The sequence below is a fragment of the Opisthorchis viverrini genome (assembly GCF_000715545.1).
Source record: "Opisthorchis viverrini unplaced genomic scaffold opera_v5_236, whole genome shotgun sequence".
Lineage (NCBI taxonomy): Eukaryota > Metazoa > Platyhelminthes > Trematoda > Opisthorchiida > Opisthorchiidae > Opisthorchis > Opisthorchis viverrini.
In genome coordinates, this window is record NW_008751896.1 from 46,715 (window position 1) to 64,216 (window position 17,502).

A 17,502-nucleotide genomic window follows, 5' to 3' on the forward strand; every position below is an offset into this window, starting at 1 on the left:
GCATGCTCTTATTGAATGCAGATCGCGTATACATTACTGGGGACTGTGTTGTACAATTTTTACTGTTGTGCAATTTCTACTGACCGCTTATTACCGACACATGTCATTCTGTTTCCTCAAATCCCCTCACTATTCGTGCTGTGAATTTCTAAACGGTTTTTGTACGGTGTTATGCAAAACTTGACCAGTTCAAATTTCGGGAGAGAGATGGCTCGGTGGTTAGAGCTTGAATTTACGGACCGTAAGGTCCGTGGTTCGAACCTGGTATCCACATCTCGACTTCTGCTGTCTAGATTTGGGCAACCTGGCAGTATCCCAGCCCTCGTGCTTCCTTCGGGTGGCATGGCACCTAGGCACCGAAAGGCTGTTACAGCTGAACGATTATGATTTTTACATATTTTGATAGCTTTTAATTCAATAAATGCGCCGTGCGAGTGTTGAATAGGTCTCCAAATTCCGGTTTCAGTTTTAGCTCGTCGTATTGTGATGCTTCTTGTCGACCATTTTGAACTATATTACTTTGAGATCCGATCTTAAAGCCTGTTTTTTAAACGTGAGGAGTCTGGTATATATATATATGTANCGTAATTTTGATCATTTCGTAACAGGTATTAACCTACGAAGAATTGGCTGACTCAAAAGCTGCTTCTGAAGCTTGCCGTTTTATTCGCGAAGTACTTTATCGGTATCCGCAGAAAAGGCCTGAGATTTTGGAGAAGTTGATGCAAATATTTCCGACTGTTTGTGGGCAGGAAACACTGCGTCACCTGGTTTGGATATTTGGCGAGTTTTGTACCACCTTCGAGGAGATCAACACTTGCATCACTCTGTTCCGCCAGGTTAGATAAGTTGTCACTGGTCCGTCTGTTTGTTTAATCCGCTCTCTTTTTCATTTCGCTTTCTAAGTACATCAAAACCCTCTCCAAACGGTCCCTCTAGGATAGCCACTCTTTTATAATGAGAGGTTTTGATCGTCACCGTTGTGACCTCATTGGATGAGGTCTCACTTTTCTGGTTCTGGCGATTGGACAGAATTCCCCTCCTCACATCACAAACTACATTCTTCTACAAGTTGTAGTAAGCATGAATTTTATACTGAAATCCATTTCTCACTCAAGAAAAGTGACCGGTCCACGAAATCTTGCACAGCATTGACCTCTCTAGGTTGACCATTCACGACGCGTCCCGTCGTTATTGTGTATCATCCAAACAGAGTTTGCAATGTGGTAATTTTCGTTACAGAGACATCAGCGTGTTTAAAAGTAGCGTTTGGCTGGTCAACTGGAATGATGACAAGAATGAATATTGCCTGTTCGAGATGTAGCAATCATTTCCACGGTAGCTTATGTTTGGCTGGAGGCGCTGCAAGAAGCGATCGCACATCAGTGTAACCTTGGTCTTCCTTCCAGTTTTTACCCCTATGGTTGACTGAGTGGTTGAGGGGGGGGAGGCACCCCGGGTTGCTGTTACAAAGCCAGCTCTCGGTTTTTGTCTGTCTCCGGCAGTAAGTTATTGCATTCGTGAAGTGTACCACGCGGATGTTGCCGTCAGTGATGTCTACGTTATATTGTGCCATTTTGTCATCACTGGTTTTCGTCGGACAGGCTGTTAGTGTGGTTACATTGCTTGAATTACCGTTACTTGTTTCAGTAGTGTCTTCCAACAGACGACCCTTGACCTACAGTGAACCAAAAGCGATCTAACTGGGCCTGAAAACGCGTACTGTGGACTACCATAAGCACTTAAACTTCCAGAACGTAACATGGGATGTCTTTTAAGAAGAATTTATTCCCAAAATGAGTCCTATCCACGAAGATTGTACTTTTTGATCACAGCATCACGTTTTTTCGACAACTGCGCAGTCAAAACTCTAGGGACCTACCGGTGCGAAGCGGAGGCATATTGGACTGATTCAAACGCACTGCTATAAGGAATGACAGGTCGCTGATAGGACAAATGCTTGAACTTAGCTTAAACTTGTACTTTTGATCCTTTCTCAAAAAGCCTGCTGCTCACCTCCATGCTTCGTGTCATCAGCTGGTTGGATATCAAAGCTTGTTATGTTGCTTCAAACAGTTGAACGTATCACCCTTAATACAACTTCCGTGGGTCATCATGGGTTATTGAACACCGCTGATGTCGTTCAGCTGGCCTGATAAGCACAATTTCGATCTCCGGAATAGTAGATTGGATAAACTCAGTCGGTTGATGTTAGGTGGTTGGCTAATTGGAAGATAGATTGCCAAATTTAATATTGACTTGTCTGCCTGACATTTCATTTCGGGATTTGTTGGGATTCTGACAAATAGTACTGTTTCATCAAGCAATCAATTAACTGATCTTTGCTGTTCCGTACACGGTTAAACTTTGAATCCGAACGGACCACATGTAAGTTTATTTGATCTATGCCTGTGCTGTGGGTATCCAGACATTGTTTCGATGAGTGTGCCTCTCTTGGTAGATGGTTCTGGCACTATCGAACTGCATACCTGTTTTGTAATATTAGCCATCTTTATGGTTAACTAAAGGCACTCAACCCAACTTTATTCCACTCACAGTAGTTTTGTGCTGCTTTTCTCTCACAGGTTATCGGTGACTTGCCTCTAGTTGACGAGGAACTACGCCGACAGGCACAAGAAAATGGCTCGGAAGTGGAGACTTCTGCGCTACTTTCTACTGATGCTACTGTTGGGCTTACTCCTGCACAGCGTGTCACTGCTGACGGTACATACGTAACTCAGACAGCACTGACTACAGGTAAATCCATCTGCCTTCCGTTGTTTTTTTCCACTGCAGGTTTCCTGGCATTCCTTCCATGCATTGGGCATGCTAAGAGATTTATCTATCCAAACAATGCGTTTTTTCGCAGACACCTATTTAGCTTCCTTTGATCATGTGGTCTACATTTCACCACTCACGTGGTTGACTGTTATTCGAGATTGTGAGCTCAAGGCAGTACAGAGGGTGCGAGTTATCACCTAGATGTTTCACGGTTTAATTCGGAAGACCAAAATTTTCTGCTACCGCTCCCTTTAGGCACGTGATTTCCGCGCCCGGGCTCATCTGATCGCTCTTATCTGCGCTTATGTAATCCGGCAGTGTCATATCCCATCTACATGCTAAAAATCGTACACTTGGGCAAGTTCATTACTTTTTATACATAGCAACCGTCAGCTCAGCTCACAAATCGTGCACTGAAATGCAGTGATTCCATCTGCTGCACCATTAATAAGTGGAATAAGCCACGCGCTTGAGGCGATGACCCAATCTGCGCATTCACGACAAACTGGAATGTTTTTCCGGTATAATGAATCATTGATCATCACTAGCTTGCGATACCCCGTGGGGTCCATCCACTGTATTATGATTTTTCAGTTTCCGGACCCAAATAACGGCAGGTTACCACGTCCAGTAAACCATGATCTTCCAATTGATAGATGAACAAAATTTTCTCTGGTTTGTAAGATCTCGTACCATATGTATGCACGGTGGATTACTGTCGCCGCACCGGCATTCGCTAACTATTGTGCGGATCTGGCCTCATCTAGAAGATCAGTCTGTCTCTTAAGCTAACCCCTTCTAACTATCCCATAATTGGCTTCTTTCTGTGAAATCCGTTTGTACCTACCGGATGCTCCTGCTGCTCTTGAGTTTGGTATATCCTTGTCACACTTCATCCTCTCAGGTTAGCTTCTTCTTTAGGGACCTTCAGTCCTGCGCTTCCATTACCTTGCTATGTTACACAATCCACTGAAGGTCCTCCTGCTTAGTAGACCAAATTCCATCCATTTCTTGTACTGAGTTATGTCCTCATGCTTTCGCTCATTTATATGTCCATTTAGTCTCGAACAAACCCACTTCTGGTGCCAAGGCCGTCAAACGCCCCGTACTTCAATCGGCCCTATTCGAAGCATCCTACATGCCTGGTGTTGTTCTCTCGGTTTGCCTGGTGAAATTGTACTATCGCTATGTATCGGCTCTGTCCGAGCAGTTGAAAAAGGATGAGAAGAAGCTTGCAGCACGCGAGAACTCTTTCGCAGCAGAATGTATGCTGATCATTGCAAGCATGCTGCACCTCGCCAACAGTGGCCTGTTATCCCATCAAATTAATCCAGACCACTTAGACCGTATGTGGATATGTCTGAAGGTAGGTGATACTAATTGACTGCTTACGAAGGGCTTTCAGTCTGTGCGTCCATATTATGCGTTTTTGTCCACAGCCATCCAAGGTTTTCTTCAAACTAGAACAGCTAGATGACTGTTGCAGGTTTCTCTGACTTTCGCACATCATTCTGGAGAAGAGGGATGTTTCGAAATGGCACTACAAATTTGTTTCATTCAAGGCTTGTATTGCGCTTAATGTAGCCCAATCTCGTAAGGAAGAACGTAACGTAACTCCGAGCTGGAGAGTGGTTTTAATATAGGATTGGTTCCTACTCGTAAGTAGTGACAAATGTACTGATGGTTACAATCCTTACATCGTTCTCCTAAGTGGAAACATCGCAATGCCAGAGTGACGTGGAACGGTTCACCGAGACATTTCTTGTTCAGGTGAGGGTCTTTTGTACCTGTGACGGACATACCATCCTCAGGGATCCCGGGGCAACCGTTTCATCTCGCTTTCATTTTCAGATGGACTGCACACCATATAAAGTTCTGCAGAAACAATTCCATCCGAGTCACATGACAGGCGCTTGCTGATCTATGAATCTAGGTTAGTCGACACAGAAACGCGTCTGTTTTGAACAGGATCAGCCTACTTTGCAAACTATTTTAGGTAAAGTACCGTTCTACTCATAAGTAACCAGTGATGAACGAAACTTTCCTGACCTTTTGGGACTGTCGATTGTTATCGTCCAGCCCCCTCGTCTCTGTTTATTTTTTATGAAATTTTATATGTATAAACCATATACTGATGGTATTATATTTTAGAAGAATTTGGTTTCTCAAAGAGACTGGTCTTTATAGTGGTGCAAAGGTTTACGTACACGTAGGACACGCATCCAACATCTACAGAGTCTCTCCTACCGGATTGGTCGGTGGATTCGAGTCTGACAAACAGTCATCTGGAGCTACGGATTTAGGGTTGGAATATGTATCGTAGTTGTTCTTTGAGCTACTCGGGTATTCTCATGACGACCACCACCGCATTGCCTTGAGCCTTTTGACAGGGTCAACCTGTCTAGGTTAAACATCCTGGTAGTATCTCAGCCCCCACCAAACTGTGAACTTCACATATAAAAATACCCTCATACCACATCGGCCATCGCGTGGTGACATCATCCGGGTCGCCTTCTTGACTGCATTCAGTAGTGCGGCTAAACGAAAACAGATGACTTCTAACGCCTCTAGTCTTCCTCCATTCTTATCGCCTAACCTTCTTCCCGTCCTGCCTGCTATTCTTTCTTGCGTAGATCCTAGCTGTGAACACGTCGTTCAGACACCTAGAGAAGTGACATCGCACTCGACCGCTCGTATTTGTCACCTCACCACTTTTCAAGCCTCGTTGTGTTTTTATTAAAACCGTTACCATGCAAGGTCTTGAACAGATCAGTCAAGAAGCTGCTCTTGCACACGTCATAGAATGACACCCATTGCATCTCCAAAACGCCAATATAGGATCCAGATACGGTTGTTAAGTCCATCTAGGCGCTACTGACTTCTAATATTAGGTGATCCTTCGGCTGCTGCATCGGGTTGTGCCGCTATTGTCATAGGCCTCAGTTCGTGAGCTGAGACTTCGTTACTCCACTGGATACCTGCTAAATATCGACCTCATGCTGTTCGACTTTCCACTTCGACAGAAACTTGCGATGATCGAAATACTGAATGCTCTTTGTTTGCTGTGTTCACTTATGCACCAACGAGTCTTAGCTCCGTTTTTAAAGACACACATCGAGGAGTGACCACCCTACCGTCCACCACTAATAACTCAGACATAGTTATAATGGCAGATTTAAGTGCCTCACTTCATCAGAAACATGCCATGATTCTATGTTTAGTCTGACTGAAAAACTCTGATAATGGTGTAGTCTTTTGCAGTAGTGGGTTTAGAAGCGGTGAGCATCATTTTGCTATCTGGTCTGCAGGCTTGGAGTGAAGTTGACTACGTAACCATCAGCTACTAATGGCTCGGTTCATTCCCTAAACACCGATAACTCCGGAATACACGGCGTGATTCAGGTCACGTCCTTGTTTTGTGCAGATTTTCATTAGATTTCCTAGCAGTGGACTCGCCAGGGACTCCAGCTGAATTCCACTGATGTTCTCCTAATTCGACATGATACTCAGATGTGTTTACTTTAACGTTGATCTTATTCTTGACCGTTCGTTGTGTGGAAATAGGTCTTCATGCTAGATCCTTCCCCTCTCATTTCCTTTCCACTCTTTACTAAGGAACTCTTCCTTCATGGCTGTATGGAATTTGAGTTCTATTTTTCATTGTTGGTGTGTTGCAGTCAATGCTCCTGCTGCTGATGGATTTCTCACTACGAGTAGATAACTGTACACATCAGTTGCAAATGGGAGTTGTTTTCGGATCATCCTGGTTGTTGGTGCGCACGTACATGATTTGGATTTGACGTTAACTTGCGGTAAACAACATCCGAGCTGCTTGTCCATTCATGCGTGCATAAAACTAGTTCTCTTTTCAGCAACTTTTTGGTGACTATCACGCGTTTAGGAATGAACCGGTTTCACCCTTATCTTGCATAGTGGTAGCTTGAGCTGACACGGAATTGAGGTCAGCGCATACTTTGACCCAGTCGCTATTCCACTAAGGTACTTATGCAAACCGGAATGTCAAACTGTCAGTCGTTTTGTACACCGTCTATTGTTTGCACATGCTCAGACTGAGTCAACGGAAGCATGGGTTGAGAAACCTGACCTGGTGCGCAAGAATAGAATAGCTATTTCATGGCTTTTTGAATGGGCCCTGTTATAATCCGGCTACCACCACAAAAGACTTCTGGGAGTGTCACTCGTAATCGGAACAGTACACCATTCGAATCTGCCTTAACCGTCCAAAGTAATGTAAAGATCCACTTCCAGTTGGGGGAACAAAATATACATTATCTTATTTTTTTTTATCAACCAGACTTTGTCACAGTTACTGTGATCACTCCAAGCTTCTCAACACTTTCTTTGTCCATCCACTAGTTATGAGGTATGCATTGGTCAAGCTTCTGTTAACATTTTTCCTTGTCTGTTTTTCGTCTCTAGGTTCTGGCTGACCGACGCTCAGAGGTTCTAAAAGCGTTTGAGGAAAGCTCGCGTGCATGTATGTCTGATTTGTTAACCTACCAAGAGTCTGAGCGGAAAGCTGCTGCGAAATCACGAAATCGCAGTTTGGAACAGCGGCAGCAACTTGAGGCGGAGATGAACCGCGCAGACGCACCTATCAAGTTCTCACTTCTAGCCGGGCAATCTGATCTTGGCGATTCGGTTGATCGATTTGACCTCACACTGAGCCAGGCTCTTGGTGCTGCTGCGAGGGGTGGAGACGCTTATGCGACGTCGAAGTTGGGAAAAGTACGTTGCCTACATTTCCTCAACCCCATTTTAATGCTGCAATGTTGGAGGTGAAACTCAATGGCAAAGTTGTAGCGAAATTAGGTTACGTGCACCCGTGTATTTTAGCGCTGTCACGGTTATCTTTGTCAGCTGTGCTATGCCCTGCTGACTTGTCTCGCGTAGTTAAAATTTCCATTTATTACCACAACGTTGTTCTCTTTGTAGGTTAGACAACTTACTGGATTCTCTGACCCAGTTTATGCGGAGGCCTACGTACATGTGAATCAGTTCGATATTGTGTTAGACGTATTGATTGTAAACCAGACACGTGATACCCTACAGAACCTCACCTTGGAACTATCAACATTGGGTGACTTGCGTCTCGTGGAAAAGCCTTCTCCACTGACAGTGGCTCCACAAGATTTTGCCAACATCAAGGCGAACATCAAGGTAAGTGTTCGGCATCCAGAAGGTTCTGCATATGGGTTTAACTGATGCCTTTTAAACTCATCCGCCCACACTGGTGTATTTTTGTAGTTCAGCTGTCGCTACACTTCATAGTTTACAATGGACGTCTGCGGTTGTCCAAACATGGTTGTTTCAGGATGTCCATTTTTATCACAGCTGAGTGCACACGTCTGTTGTGGGTAATCTAAGGTTTATGAGAACAATATTTACCAGGAAACTCTGTATGATCTTCTTCTTAGTAAGGTTTTCAAAGAGCCGAACCTTTATGTTGAAGGAAATGTATATCTATCAAGACATTTATCTTTTTTGCTCTCTATTGGTGAAAACTTCACCAGCAACCTTGTGAGTAGTTTATTTCGTGAAAAATATACTGATATTTCGAATATCGTACCAACTGAAACGTTGGCGACCTATGTGCAGCACATTCAGTTGAAGAACTCCATACACGAGAGATTCATTTGAGTCTCCCGTGAAAACCAAATTGATTTGCGAATAAGTGTATTTGTCGTAATCCGTCCAATTTGGGTTCAAGGTTAACGGAAACTCGGGAATTCCGCCTAACTGATGAGCCTCAAGAAGGGCGAAACCGGTCGTGGGCTGTCGAAGAGTTTTCGGCAACCTTGTGAATAGTTTCCTTTGTGAAAAACTGCACCAGCTTTTACCGTCTTACTGCTCACGTCCAGCCTATGGTGGCCAGACCTTAGATCGTGTATCACCCTTTACCATCCACCGCCTGTCATTATTTTTTTATCTGTAAAGTTTGCTGCGTTATTTATAAATACCGTAATAGTACCATGCTTCTTCGGCCAAATGGCAATCTAGTTTTCATGTTGCGAAACGCTTGTCTCGGAGTTGAGAGCTGATGTTTGTTCGGCTAAGCCCTAGTGCCCGTGCGTCATCATTTGATTTTGATCCATATCTCTTTGCTACTTGAATTGGTGATCAGTAGTCAACAAATAAGCAGTAAACGTCACTCGTCCAACCTGAAATCCCATAGACACGATCCGGTTTGCGATCGTTCTGTGTTTCTTCATGATGGTAAATCGTCCACTCACATGTTTCGAAAAAATTCACTGTCGTTTCACTTGAACCATTTTACTACTCTCTTCCAGGTGTCTTCAACGGAAAATGGAATCATCTTTGGGAACATAGCCTATGATATTCGTGGGTCAGCTGGCGAGACCACTTGCATCGTTCTTAACGACATCCACATTGATATCATGGAGTACATTCTGCCGGCCACTTGTTCGCCCGGAGAGTTCCGCCAAATGTGGTCGGAATTTGAGTGGGAGAATAAGGTACGTTTGTCTTTTTTGCACCGGTGAGGTTGTTGACTCGTGAGCTGCCTGTATCCATACTTGAGTACTTAACTTTGCGCTGACTTCATCCTAGAGAAGGATGAGTCAGCTCGAAGAGTATCCCGGATTGTTGCTCCCCGTATAGCACGGTCCGAGCACAGCATTCTATTGTTCTATCGTCCCATTTTTTGAAATAGATTATCTGCAGTTCAATGTTTACCCTAACTGTAGATAGCCTAGTTTTCGATTGTCCTCCGGTGCGGAAGTATCACTGTGAGCAGGACAGTGACAACAGGCGGAGTTTGGAAAGTTGGGAATCTACTTTGTTGGGATAGTATCCCAAACGTTTTGGCCTACGTCGCTGGACCAGTTTGGAGGCGTAGAATACTATAATAGCTACCTCTGTCATCATCACTAGAAATCCTTTCATTCCGACGTACATCGACTACCCTCCTTGTGACTGCGATTTCGTAGCACTTCACTAGGCCGAAGTTTCCAGGAATATGACGGGTGAGAACGCTTGTAACTTCAGTCCCCGCATTTTATACGCCAGCACTCCCACTCTCGCGGTCGGATGTACAATTGACCAATCTTTTTATATCGTATGAATCGTCCTTGACGGAGAGCACCGACAAAGTGAGAACATAAACGGCTATGACGGATAATTTCTCTGGAGTACCTTTGAAGCGAGCCGTCTCAATCATGGACGATAGTTGCTCCCAAGGGCGCAGTGCATTGTGGGCGCGTTTGTAACATGAGCCACACTATGCAGGCCCGATTTGTCATTTGGGTCACTATGGTACAGCAAGTGGGACTTCCGTCCCTCGTACTTTGATGGGTTATGAAGGGAAACAAAGAGTCCGCATTTCTGAGAGGCATGCGATGTCAACTCGGTATTCAGAGGGCTTTCGTACACTGAGACTCTGTCTTCCCACATCAGTCTGAGTAGAGTAAGAACATTCCAGCAGCCTAAATGCAGTGAATTCTTGATTTTTAGGGAAGAGTTGGAATACCGTGCCTGTCGCCGCGACGAGTAAACCAGCTTCCGGTGCGTTCTTAAACGGTCATCCCGTATAAATAGAAGCCTTCCCGTTCACTGTCACATCCTTTAATTATTGTAACAATGTTATTCCCCCAGAATCAAGTAAAAGTCCATTTTCGACCGTTAGGTTACTGTACTGTGGAATGCGGTCTACCTAATTTGCGGACCTCGAGTGCTCAGATGGATCAGCGGGCAAATGCAGTGGTTTCCGAGATGTGTTATCGTCGATTTGTACTACTTGAACCTGATGCCGTTGTCCTGCACAACTGACAAGTAATTCAAAGCACAAAGACTTGTGTATATAGTGGCCTGGTCACTATCGCGCTTCATTTGATTTCCATTCCAAATTTCCTCGGCTGTCTATTCCGCACTTTTCTGTAGCACAATATCTCTTGGGCCTTCAAAATTCCCGTTTCTAGGTTACTGGCGTGAGTTTGACGGCAGTTATTCGTGGAGCGGTGTTCAGCACTATTTTCTACTTCACTGCTGCACTAGTGCACATTTGAAACCACATAAATGCTTTTTTAGCTATTGAGGTGCAATCTGTAGCCATAAGCTAACTGATATACGGGAACTTTTGTCCATAGTGACTCATACATCAGAACGCTTTTTCGGTTCACATGGGCTAGTTTAGAATGGTTTCCGGAACCATAGCACACTAGGGCCTTTCGTCGTCTGGATTCTGAAAATTCCAATCTATAATAAGAAACAGATTGGTTTGACGAACATGTTTTCGGCAAGGTCTTTCCAATTCGTACAATTTCAAAGGTTAAGAGAGTGGTATTTAACATATTTGAATGAGTGTGGTGTAAATGGACAGGGAATCGAGTGAGAGACGACATCGGCCACCTATCAAAGAACAATTAGTTCAGGTCACCAATAGGATGACTTGAGCTAGCCAGCGCGGTGGGGAGTGTGCTGTAGTTGTTTGTTCAGCACAAGAGGCATGTATGAGGGGAGGTGAGTTGGACCATGCTAAGTACAACACACGAACAAAGCGTTTTTGTCGACAAAGGACCGGGTCACGATGTCGTATGGCGATAGCTTCAGCCACTGCAATTGTGCGCTGCTGTACTGATCTGGGTTGATTAGCCGGCGCCTTGTAAACAACGCGGAAACTTTGGCTGGGTCATGTTGTGTTCAGTGTCAGCCAAATCTGGATTCTGTTACAGCATTTTTACCTGTGAGCAAAGAACCCATTAAAGCTCTTGACCGACCACTACCTATCATTCCAGCTCATATTCAGTTGAGCTTCTTGTTAACATGAATTTAATTTGCAAAAGAGTGTGTCAATCCGTTGGAGTTGTTCTCAATCAATTTAGTTAACCATCTAGTGTTCACTAATACTGTGGCTCACCCTTATTTGTTCTTCAGCATCTGTAAATTGGGTCTTTGTTTATATGTCCTGTCTCTTCTCCAACTAAAGTTCCTCTCGCTTGCTTTTGTCACAGGTTACTGTGAACACCCAAATAAACGATCTGTTTGCCTATTTGTCACACATTACTGCCCATACGAATCTGCGCTGCTTGACTCCGATGGAGGCCCTCCTTGGTGACTGTGATTATTTATGCGTGACCATGTATGCGCGCACCGTATTCGGCGAACATGTGCTGGCCAATCTGTGTCTGGAAAAGACCGAGCCAGATCAGCCGGTCACCGGACACGTACGAATCCGAGCGAAGACGCAGGGGATGGCTGTGACGATGGGAGAAAAGGTGAGTTTGTCTGTCCACCCGTCTTAACCTCTGTTGGTTTTCACCGTCATTTCCCCTTTTCTCTCCGTTTCGTCTTCCTACCTACTCTTCTTATTTACCCAACACTATGGAGATATGAACCTGTGTGCTTGAATGCACGATTCAACGCTGGAACTAATGACGACCGTCGTGACATTTCGACCAAAAGCGAAGTTTCGTTCGACTTTCGTGAAAAAATGTCATCGTTTCATCATTGTCAGCTGTAATAACCGCGTACTCGTACAATGGTTGTAGCTACCGCAGTTTCGTTCATCGATGATGGGGGGAGATAGGGTAGATAGCTGCACATTGGAGCTGATAAATTCGTGCGTACAGCACTGTCAGTGGACTGTCAATTGGGGGATTGGAAAAGGAGCTGTGCATTGAAGGTAATAGCTTGGATGCACAAACCCCATTAGGGGCGCGACTGGGCCATGCCTGACAATGTCTCTAGCCATTGATGTGGCCCGTCTCGGGGTCCCCATTCAGGAAGACGGCAGTGACCAGCGCAGCTGAGTTTACTGGTAATGGCTTTCACACTTTGCTGCCAAGTCACTGTTTGACCACCTCTGGCTCTCTTCCACCCTTCACGTGGTTGTGCGAAAAGAGCCCTTCGAGGTAGTCGGTCGACTGGCATACGCAGCACGTGGCCAAGCCAGCGCAACCTATGCAGTGTGATCAGTTCATCTATCGAGGGGAGTTATTTCTCCCGAATACCTTTCGACTTACTTCAGCATTACTGACTCGGTGTTCCCACCAGATTCGGGCAATGCTCCGAAGACATCAATGGTCAAACACTGAAAGTCTTTTGACGTCCTCGGCGCGCAGCGGCCAGGCTTCTGATCCATATAGTAATATGGAGCGTACCGGAGCATTGTAAACTCGACCGTTGACAGAGAAACTGATGTCACGCCTACGCCACAGGTGAAGTAGGTTCGCAAAAGCTGCTCTGACCTTTCCAATCCGGATGAAAATTTCCTCTTTCGTGAGACCACCGGGACTGATACAGCTGCCTAGGTAAACAAATTTGTCTGCTACCTCAATCGGTTCATCCGCAAGCACGAGGCTAGGGTTCGAGCCCACCCAATCTTGCAGTATCACTATACACTCTGCAGGTGTGAAGCGCATGCCGAACCGCGAGGCATGACATATTCGGTCTCTTCTTCGAAGAGCCTGGAGCATTTATGTGTCGACTGTTGTGAACTTTTTTTCTGAAATTTTTCAGCTTTTATGTTCTTTAATTCCATGACCGTAGATCATGAGTGCATAGGATCCTACCTCCAAGGCCACCGTCCACGCGTCGCTTGTCGACATACCTGTTTTTAACGTTTACTCTATACATCTTTAGAAGAAGAGAAAAGTGGAAAATACCGAAATGCCGTACGAATTTGCATTTACATCCTGGATCTTATCGACATATTTTCTGTCACCCTTTTCATTGTACAGGTGAGCACTTGTCAAAAAAATTGGCAGCACGTTGGTTCGAATGCGCCCGCCACGAGCAATGGACTAAATGACGAGGACGGTGGCAATAAAATTCGTGCTGACGATGAGGCGATTGGCACGTTTCGCACCCATTCCCCGGTATCTTTTGAAGCCGATCTCGAATAGGAAGTCAGAAGGTGCCAGGATGTGTTACGACGCTTAAGACTGTGCATACATGATTTCCGGAGTAAAACAGTGTCTCCCTGTTCAATTTGTTCTGGGGCTTCGTTCCCTGCAGTGTGTCGGCAGGATCCCTTATCTGCCTCTCTTTATTTTGTGGTTTGTCTTGGGTACCCTGGCGCGCCCCGTCCTAACCACCCTGACCCACCTCGTTTGTGATTGTTTGGTCACCAATCGTCTGCTACTACTACTACTTCTTTTTTATTAACTACTTACATGTTTGGATATCCGGTTCATCGGATCTATGAACTATGCTATTTGTGAGTGTTCCTTTCCTTCACTTGTTTGGGTTATCGCGGTGTGGTGTAATGGCGGTAATTCATGCTATGTGAAAACTTTGCTACTCCAGCGTAAGTCTTGAGACTGGCTGACGCGCCTATTTTTCAGTTGTGCTTGTCCGTCCGGTTTGTGAATCTGGGCGGTCAGGTCAAGAGAGTTGGTTAACCGATTGGTCAGTTTTGGTTCAGCACGAGCATTTCTTTGTGCTTACGACGTAAGGATACAGCTGGGGTCAAATGCCCGGCTACGGTGTAGATAAAACGAATATCACCTGTTCAACCTCTTTTTTATTTGCCCATGAAAGTCGGTGGTCTTGATATTTATTAACTGAGGAACACTATCTGCCGACTTGATTTCGTTGCTGGGGACTCTGGTATAATGACGCGTAAGCTTCATAGATAAGGCTGGAAGAGACTCATGTTTTGGTCACAGGCTAATAACGTGCTCTAGCCGTTGGTATCCATACGTGGTCATGCCTACTTCACTATTCCCAACTAGTTATATTATGCACATGAAATTGTATTGCATATGGGACGGGATCCATCGTATATATATTTTCTTCATCTGAGATTTGCTGTTTCTTGATCAGTTACGGCCTCCGAGGCATATCATATGTGACACGCTACATAGTTCAATCACTGTGTGCTTTCTTATTCTGTTGCCCAACTGCACTTTTCCGACAAGTCAGACCAAGAAGTGTCTCGTATATCTAGGGCATGAATTTCCAAGTGAAAAAAACTGGTTCCAAGCGAGTGTTCAATAAAAGGTTATTGGGCTGATATTGACAAACGAACAGACTAAGTTCGACAACGAATAAGTCACTCACTTGCAAACGGAGTTTGAGAGATCTGAGTGGATCTCCCGTTCATTGTTTTCAGTGGAGTATGCATCACAGGCTGTCGCAAAGTTTGCTCGAACGGATATTCAAGAAGTACCTTTCTGTCCTGATGAGACTGCACACCCCCCACAGCTCTTAGTAAGGTAGCGAATCAGGAGCCCAGTGAACTATTACTTGGATCGGTACAAAGAAACGTAATTATACACTTGTCTCGATCAGATTTGGCTTGTTAGTCCAGAACGGTGTATTCAATCTGCCAGTCATTTATGGCCATTCTCGCTCAGTTGTTGGCTTTGTCTGACTTAATGTCCTTGTGGTTAGACAAATTTGAACGTTGAAGAATGTGCTCCGAAGGAAAGCTGATTGCAAGACAATTGGTAGGACAGCTTCACACCAATTCTCTTTATAAGCCGTCTTGTGTTTGAGGGAAAGACGTAAAATACTATTTCTATTTTCTTTAACGAGACACGAGCTGGCATTCGTCGATCGAATAGAAGCCAAAAATAACCGGATCGGTCGTACGTTTCCATCTAGTGTAATGGGCATAATTATATAGTTCGTTCCTTCGAATGTATGACACAGTAAGCAATAATTCGAAGGGAACTTCTGAATCTAACTACGACTGAGAAGCGGATCTCAGGGCATCTGTTCGCTTAGATTAGTAGGTAGGTAGCGTGGAACATCTAGATGAGAAGAGTATGTTCGTGCAGATCATTAGGTTTGATTAGCAGTGAGGTTATTAGAAAGCCGGAGCATCAGCTACGGTTGAATCGGAAGCCGAATTTCAGCAGTGAACGTAGGTGCTAGCTCCGAATACAATGGTTGTAGGGGCAAGCAGTGGAACCAGCAACAGTTTCCAAGCCGTCCGTTGCATGTGCAACCAAAAGACTGCAACTGAATTGCTTATTTATATGTGCATGATGGTAAAATATGGGATAGAGTTTAATCCAACATGATTCACGAAGCACTTGTGGCATAGCGAATAAAACGTTGGTAGACCGCGGTGAAGAAAAACCAGTAGCCGAACTTGGGCCTTGAACATATCTAAGGGCAATTGGGACACAGTGTGCTTACCGCTTCCGTCCGTGTGTGATGCAGGTTTTAACTCTATTGCAGGTGGAAACAAATAAAGAAGCAGGCTATACGTATATATTTTTTGTAATGTATTACCCATAAGGTTGCTGAAAGTCCGTCGACAGCCCACGACCAGTTTCGCCCTTTTTATGGCTCATCAGGTAGGCGCAGTCCCCGGGTTTCCGTCAACCTTATGTTCTACTTGAAACCAAATAGCACGGAATTAGCAACGGATTTTCAGCAACCTTAGGAGCAGTACATTACAAAAAACATGTGTATCGCGATATCTCGAATATCGTTGCGATTGAAACATGAGGCGGCCTGGTGCAACACATTCAAGTGCCTGAAAACATCACAAACGAGAGATTCAGCTGGGTTCCAGGAGAGTCTCTCGAAAAGCCAAATTAGTTTGCAAATGAGTGTATATTCGCCAAAGAAGCAGGCTTTTTCTTGAGAACTGTCACTGTGATTACCTGCTTGGTACTTGCTCAACTGACAAAAGTAAGTCGTCAATCCACATCTAGGTTTCTAAGCTCCACTCTTTTTTCTGTAGCAGCATGCCCTAGTTTCATTGCATTTGATCTGCTTAGCGCGGTGGTCCTCGATAAGCGGATCGAATCGCCCTAAGCTATTGGATAAAATACATCAGCCCTAATATTTTGGAATGTCCAGATGAAGAAAAAAATAACTGATAGTGCACGCACGTAGGTTTTCACGTGATTTCCCATTTTCTGAGGTTGGGCTATATCTGTTAGACCATCCTACGGACGACAGTGAACACTACCTGTTGTCGTCTCTGTTTATACTCAAGATTTGAAGCTTTTTTTCCGGTGCGTATAGCAAGTCCTATCGCAGCGGCCTGTCATTTCAGAAAATATTTTGTTCGGCGGTAGGGTGAGTGCGCAAAACGGCGAGCGCTATTCAGATCCATTGAGCTGCCATTTTCTATGAAAGTAGAGGTTTACTGTAAAGTACAACTGTGTTACGGTTTCTATGCAGCCAAAACCTCTCCTTTGACTTGTGTTTTTGACCAGACGGTGTCTGTTCTAACGCATGCGAATCGGAAAACGAAGGTGCACGCATTTGGCCTTGTTTCGGATAGATATACAAGCTGCTGTAGAAGGAGCAAAGCAGTTCAATCACCTTGTGACATTGTATGCAGTGCGAGTTACTCACGTGGTTGGCCGTCTGGATATCGGCTTCCTAGGTGCTGGGCTTATCGGTCAAGATCTATGCCGAATGGTTACCTCATCAAAAGAAAAATGCACAGAGCGGGATATTCAACGGTACCATCCGCTTGGTCGACGGAGGCGTGACAGCTGACGATTGACCCACCGGTATCAACCATTGCCCATGACGTCGCATGCGCGTCACTAATGGGCTGGATGGTAGCCGACCTGTGACCCCATATTCACCCGGCAGTTTCACTCGTAATCGTTTTTGGCAGAATAGTAATCTATCTACGCCGTCGTTGCATAAACTGGGTTAAAGACTGGATACTGAGACGTGAAATAAACATACGCCCATTTCAGGCATGATGTGCGAAGAAACGGTCGTCCGAGTAACGGTTCGTACTTGGTAGATGTTACGTAT

At 44.8% G+C, this 17,502-nt stretch overlaps 1 protein-coding gene across 1 annotated transcript in view; it reads left to right on the forward strand.

Annotated features, from left to right (window-relative positions):
- Positions 1-14,305, forward strand: part of T265_08815 (hypothetical protein) — a gene marked incomplete at both ends in the record, with an annotated part of 60,791 nt that extends 46,486 nt beyond the window's left edge. Inside the window, 8 exons of the mRNA XM_009174727.1 lie at positions 609-839; positions 2,586-2,757; positions 3,843-4,147; positions 7,222-7,530; positions 7,738-7,962; positions 9,093-9,278; positions 11,772-12,035; positions 13,500-14,305. Coding sequence (XP_009172991.1) covers positions 609-839; positions 2,586-2,757; positions 3,843-4,147; positions 7,222-7,530; positions 7,738-7,962; positions 9,093-9,278; positions 11,772-12,035; positions 13,500-13,664 — 1,857 coding nt within the window. The remainder of the gene's footprint in view (positions 1-608; positions 840-2,585; positions 2,758-3,842; positions 4,148-7,221; positions 7,531-7,737; positions 7,963-9,092; positions 9,279-11,771; positions 12,036-13,499) is intronic.
- Positions 14,306-17,502: the final 3,197 nt, after the last annotated feature.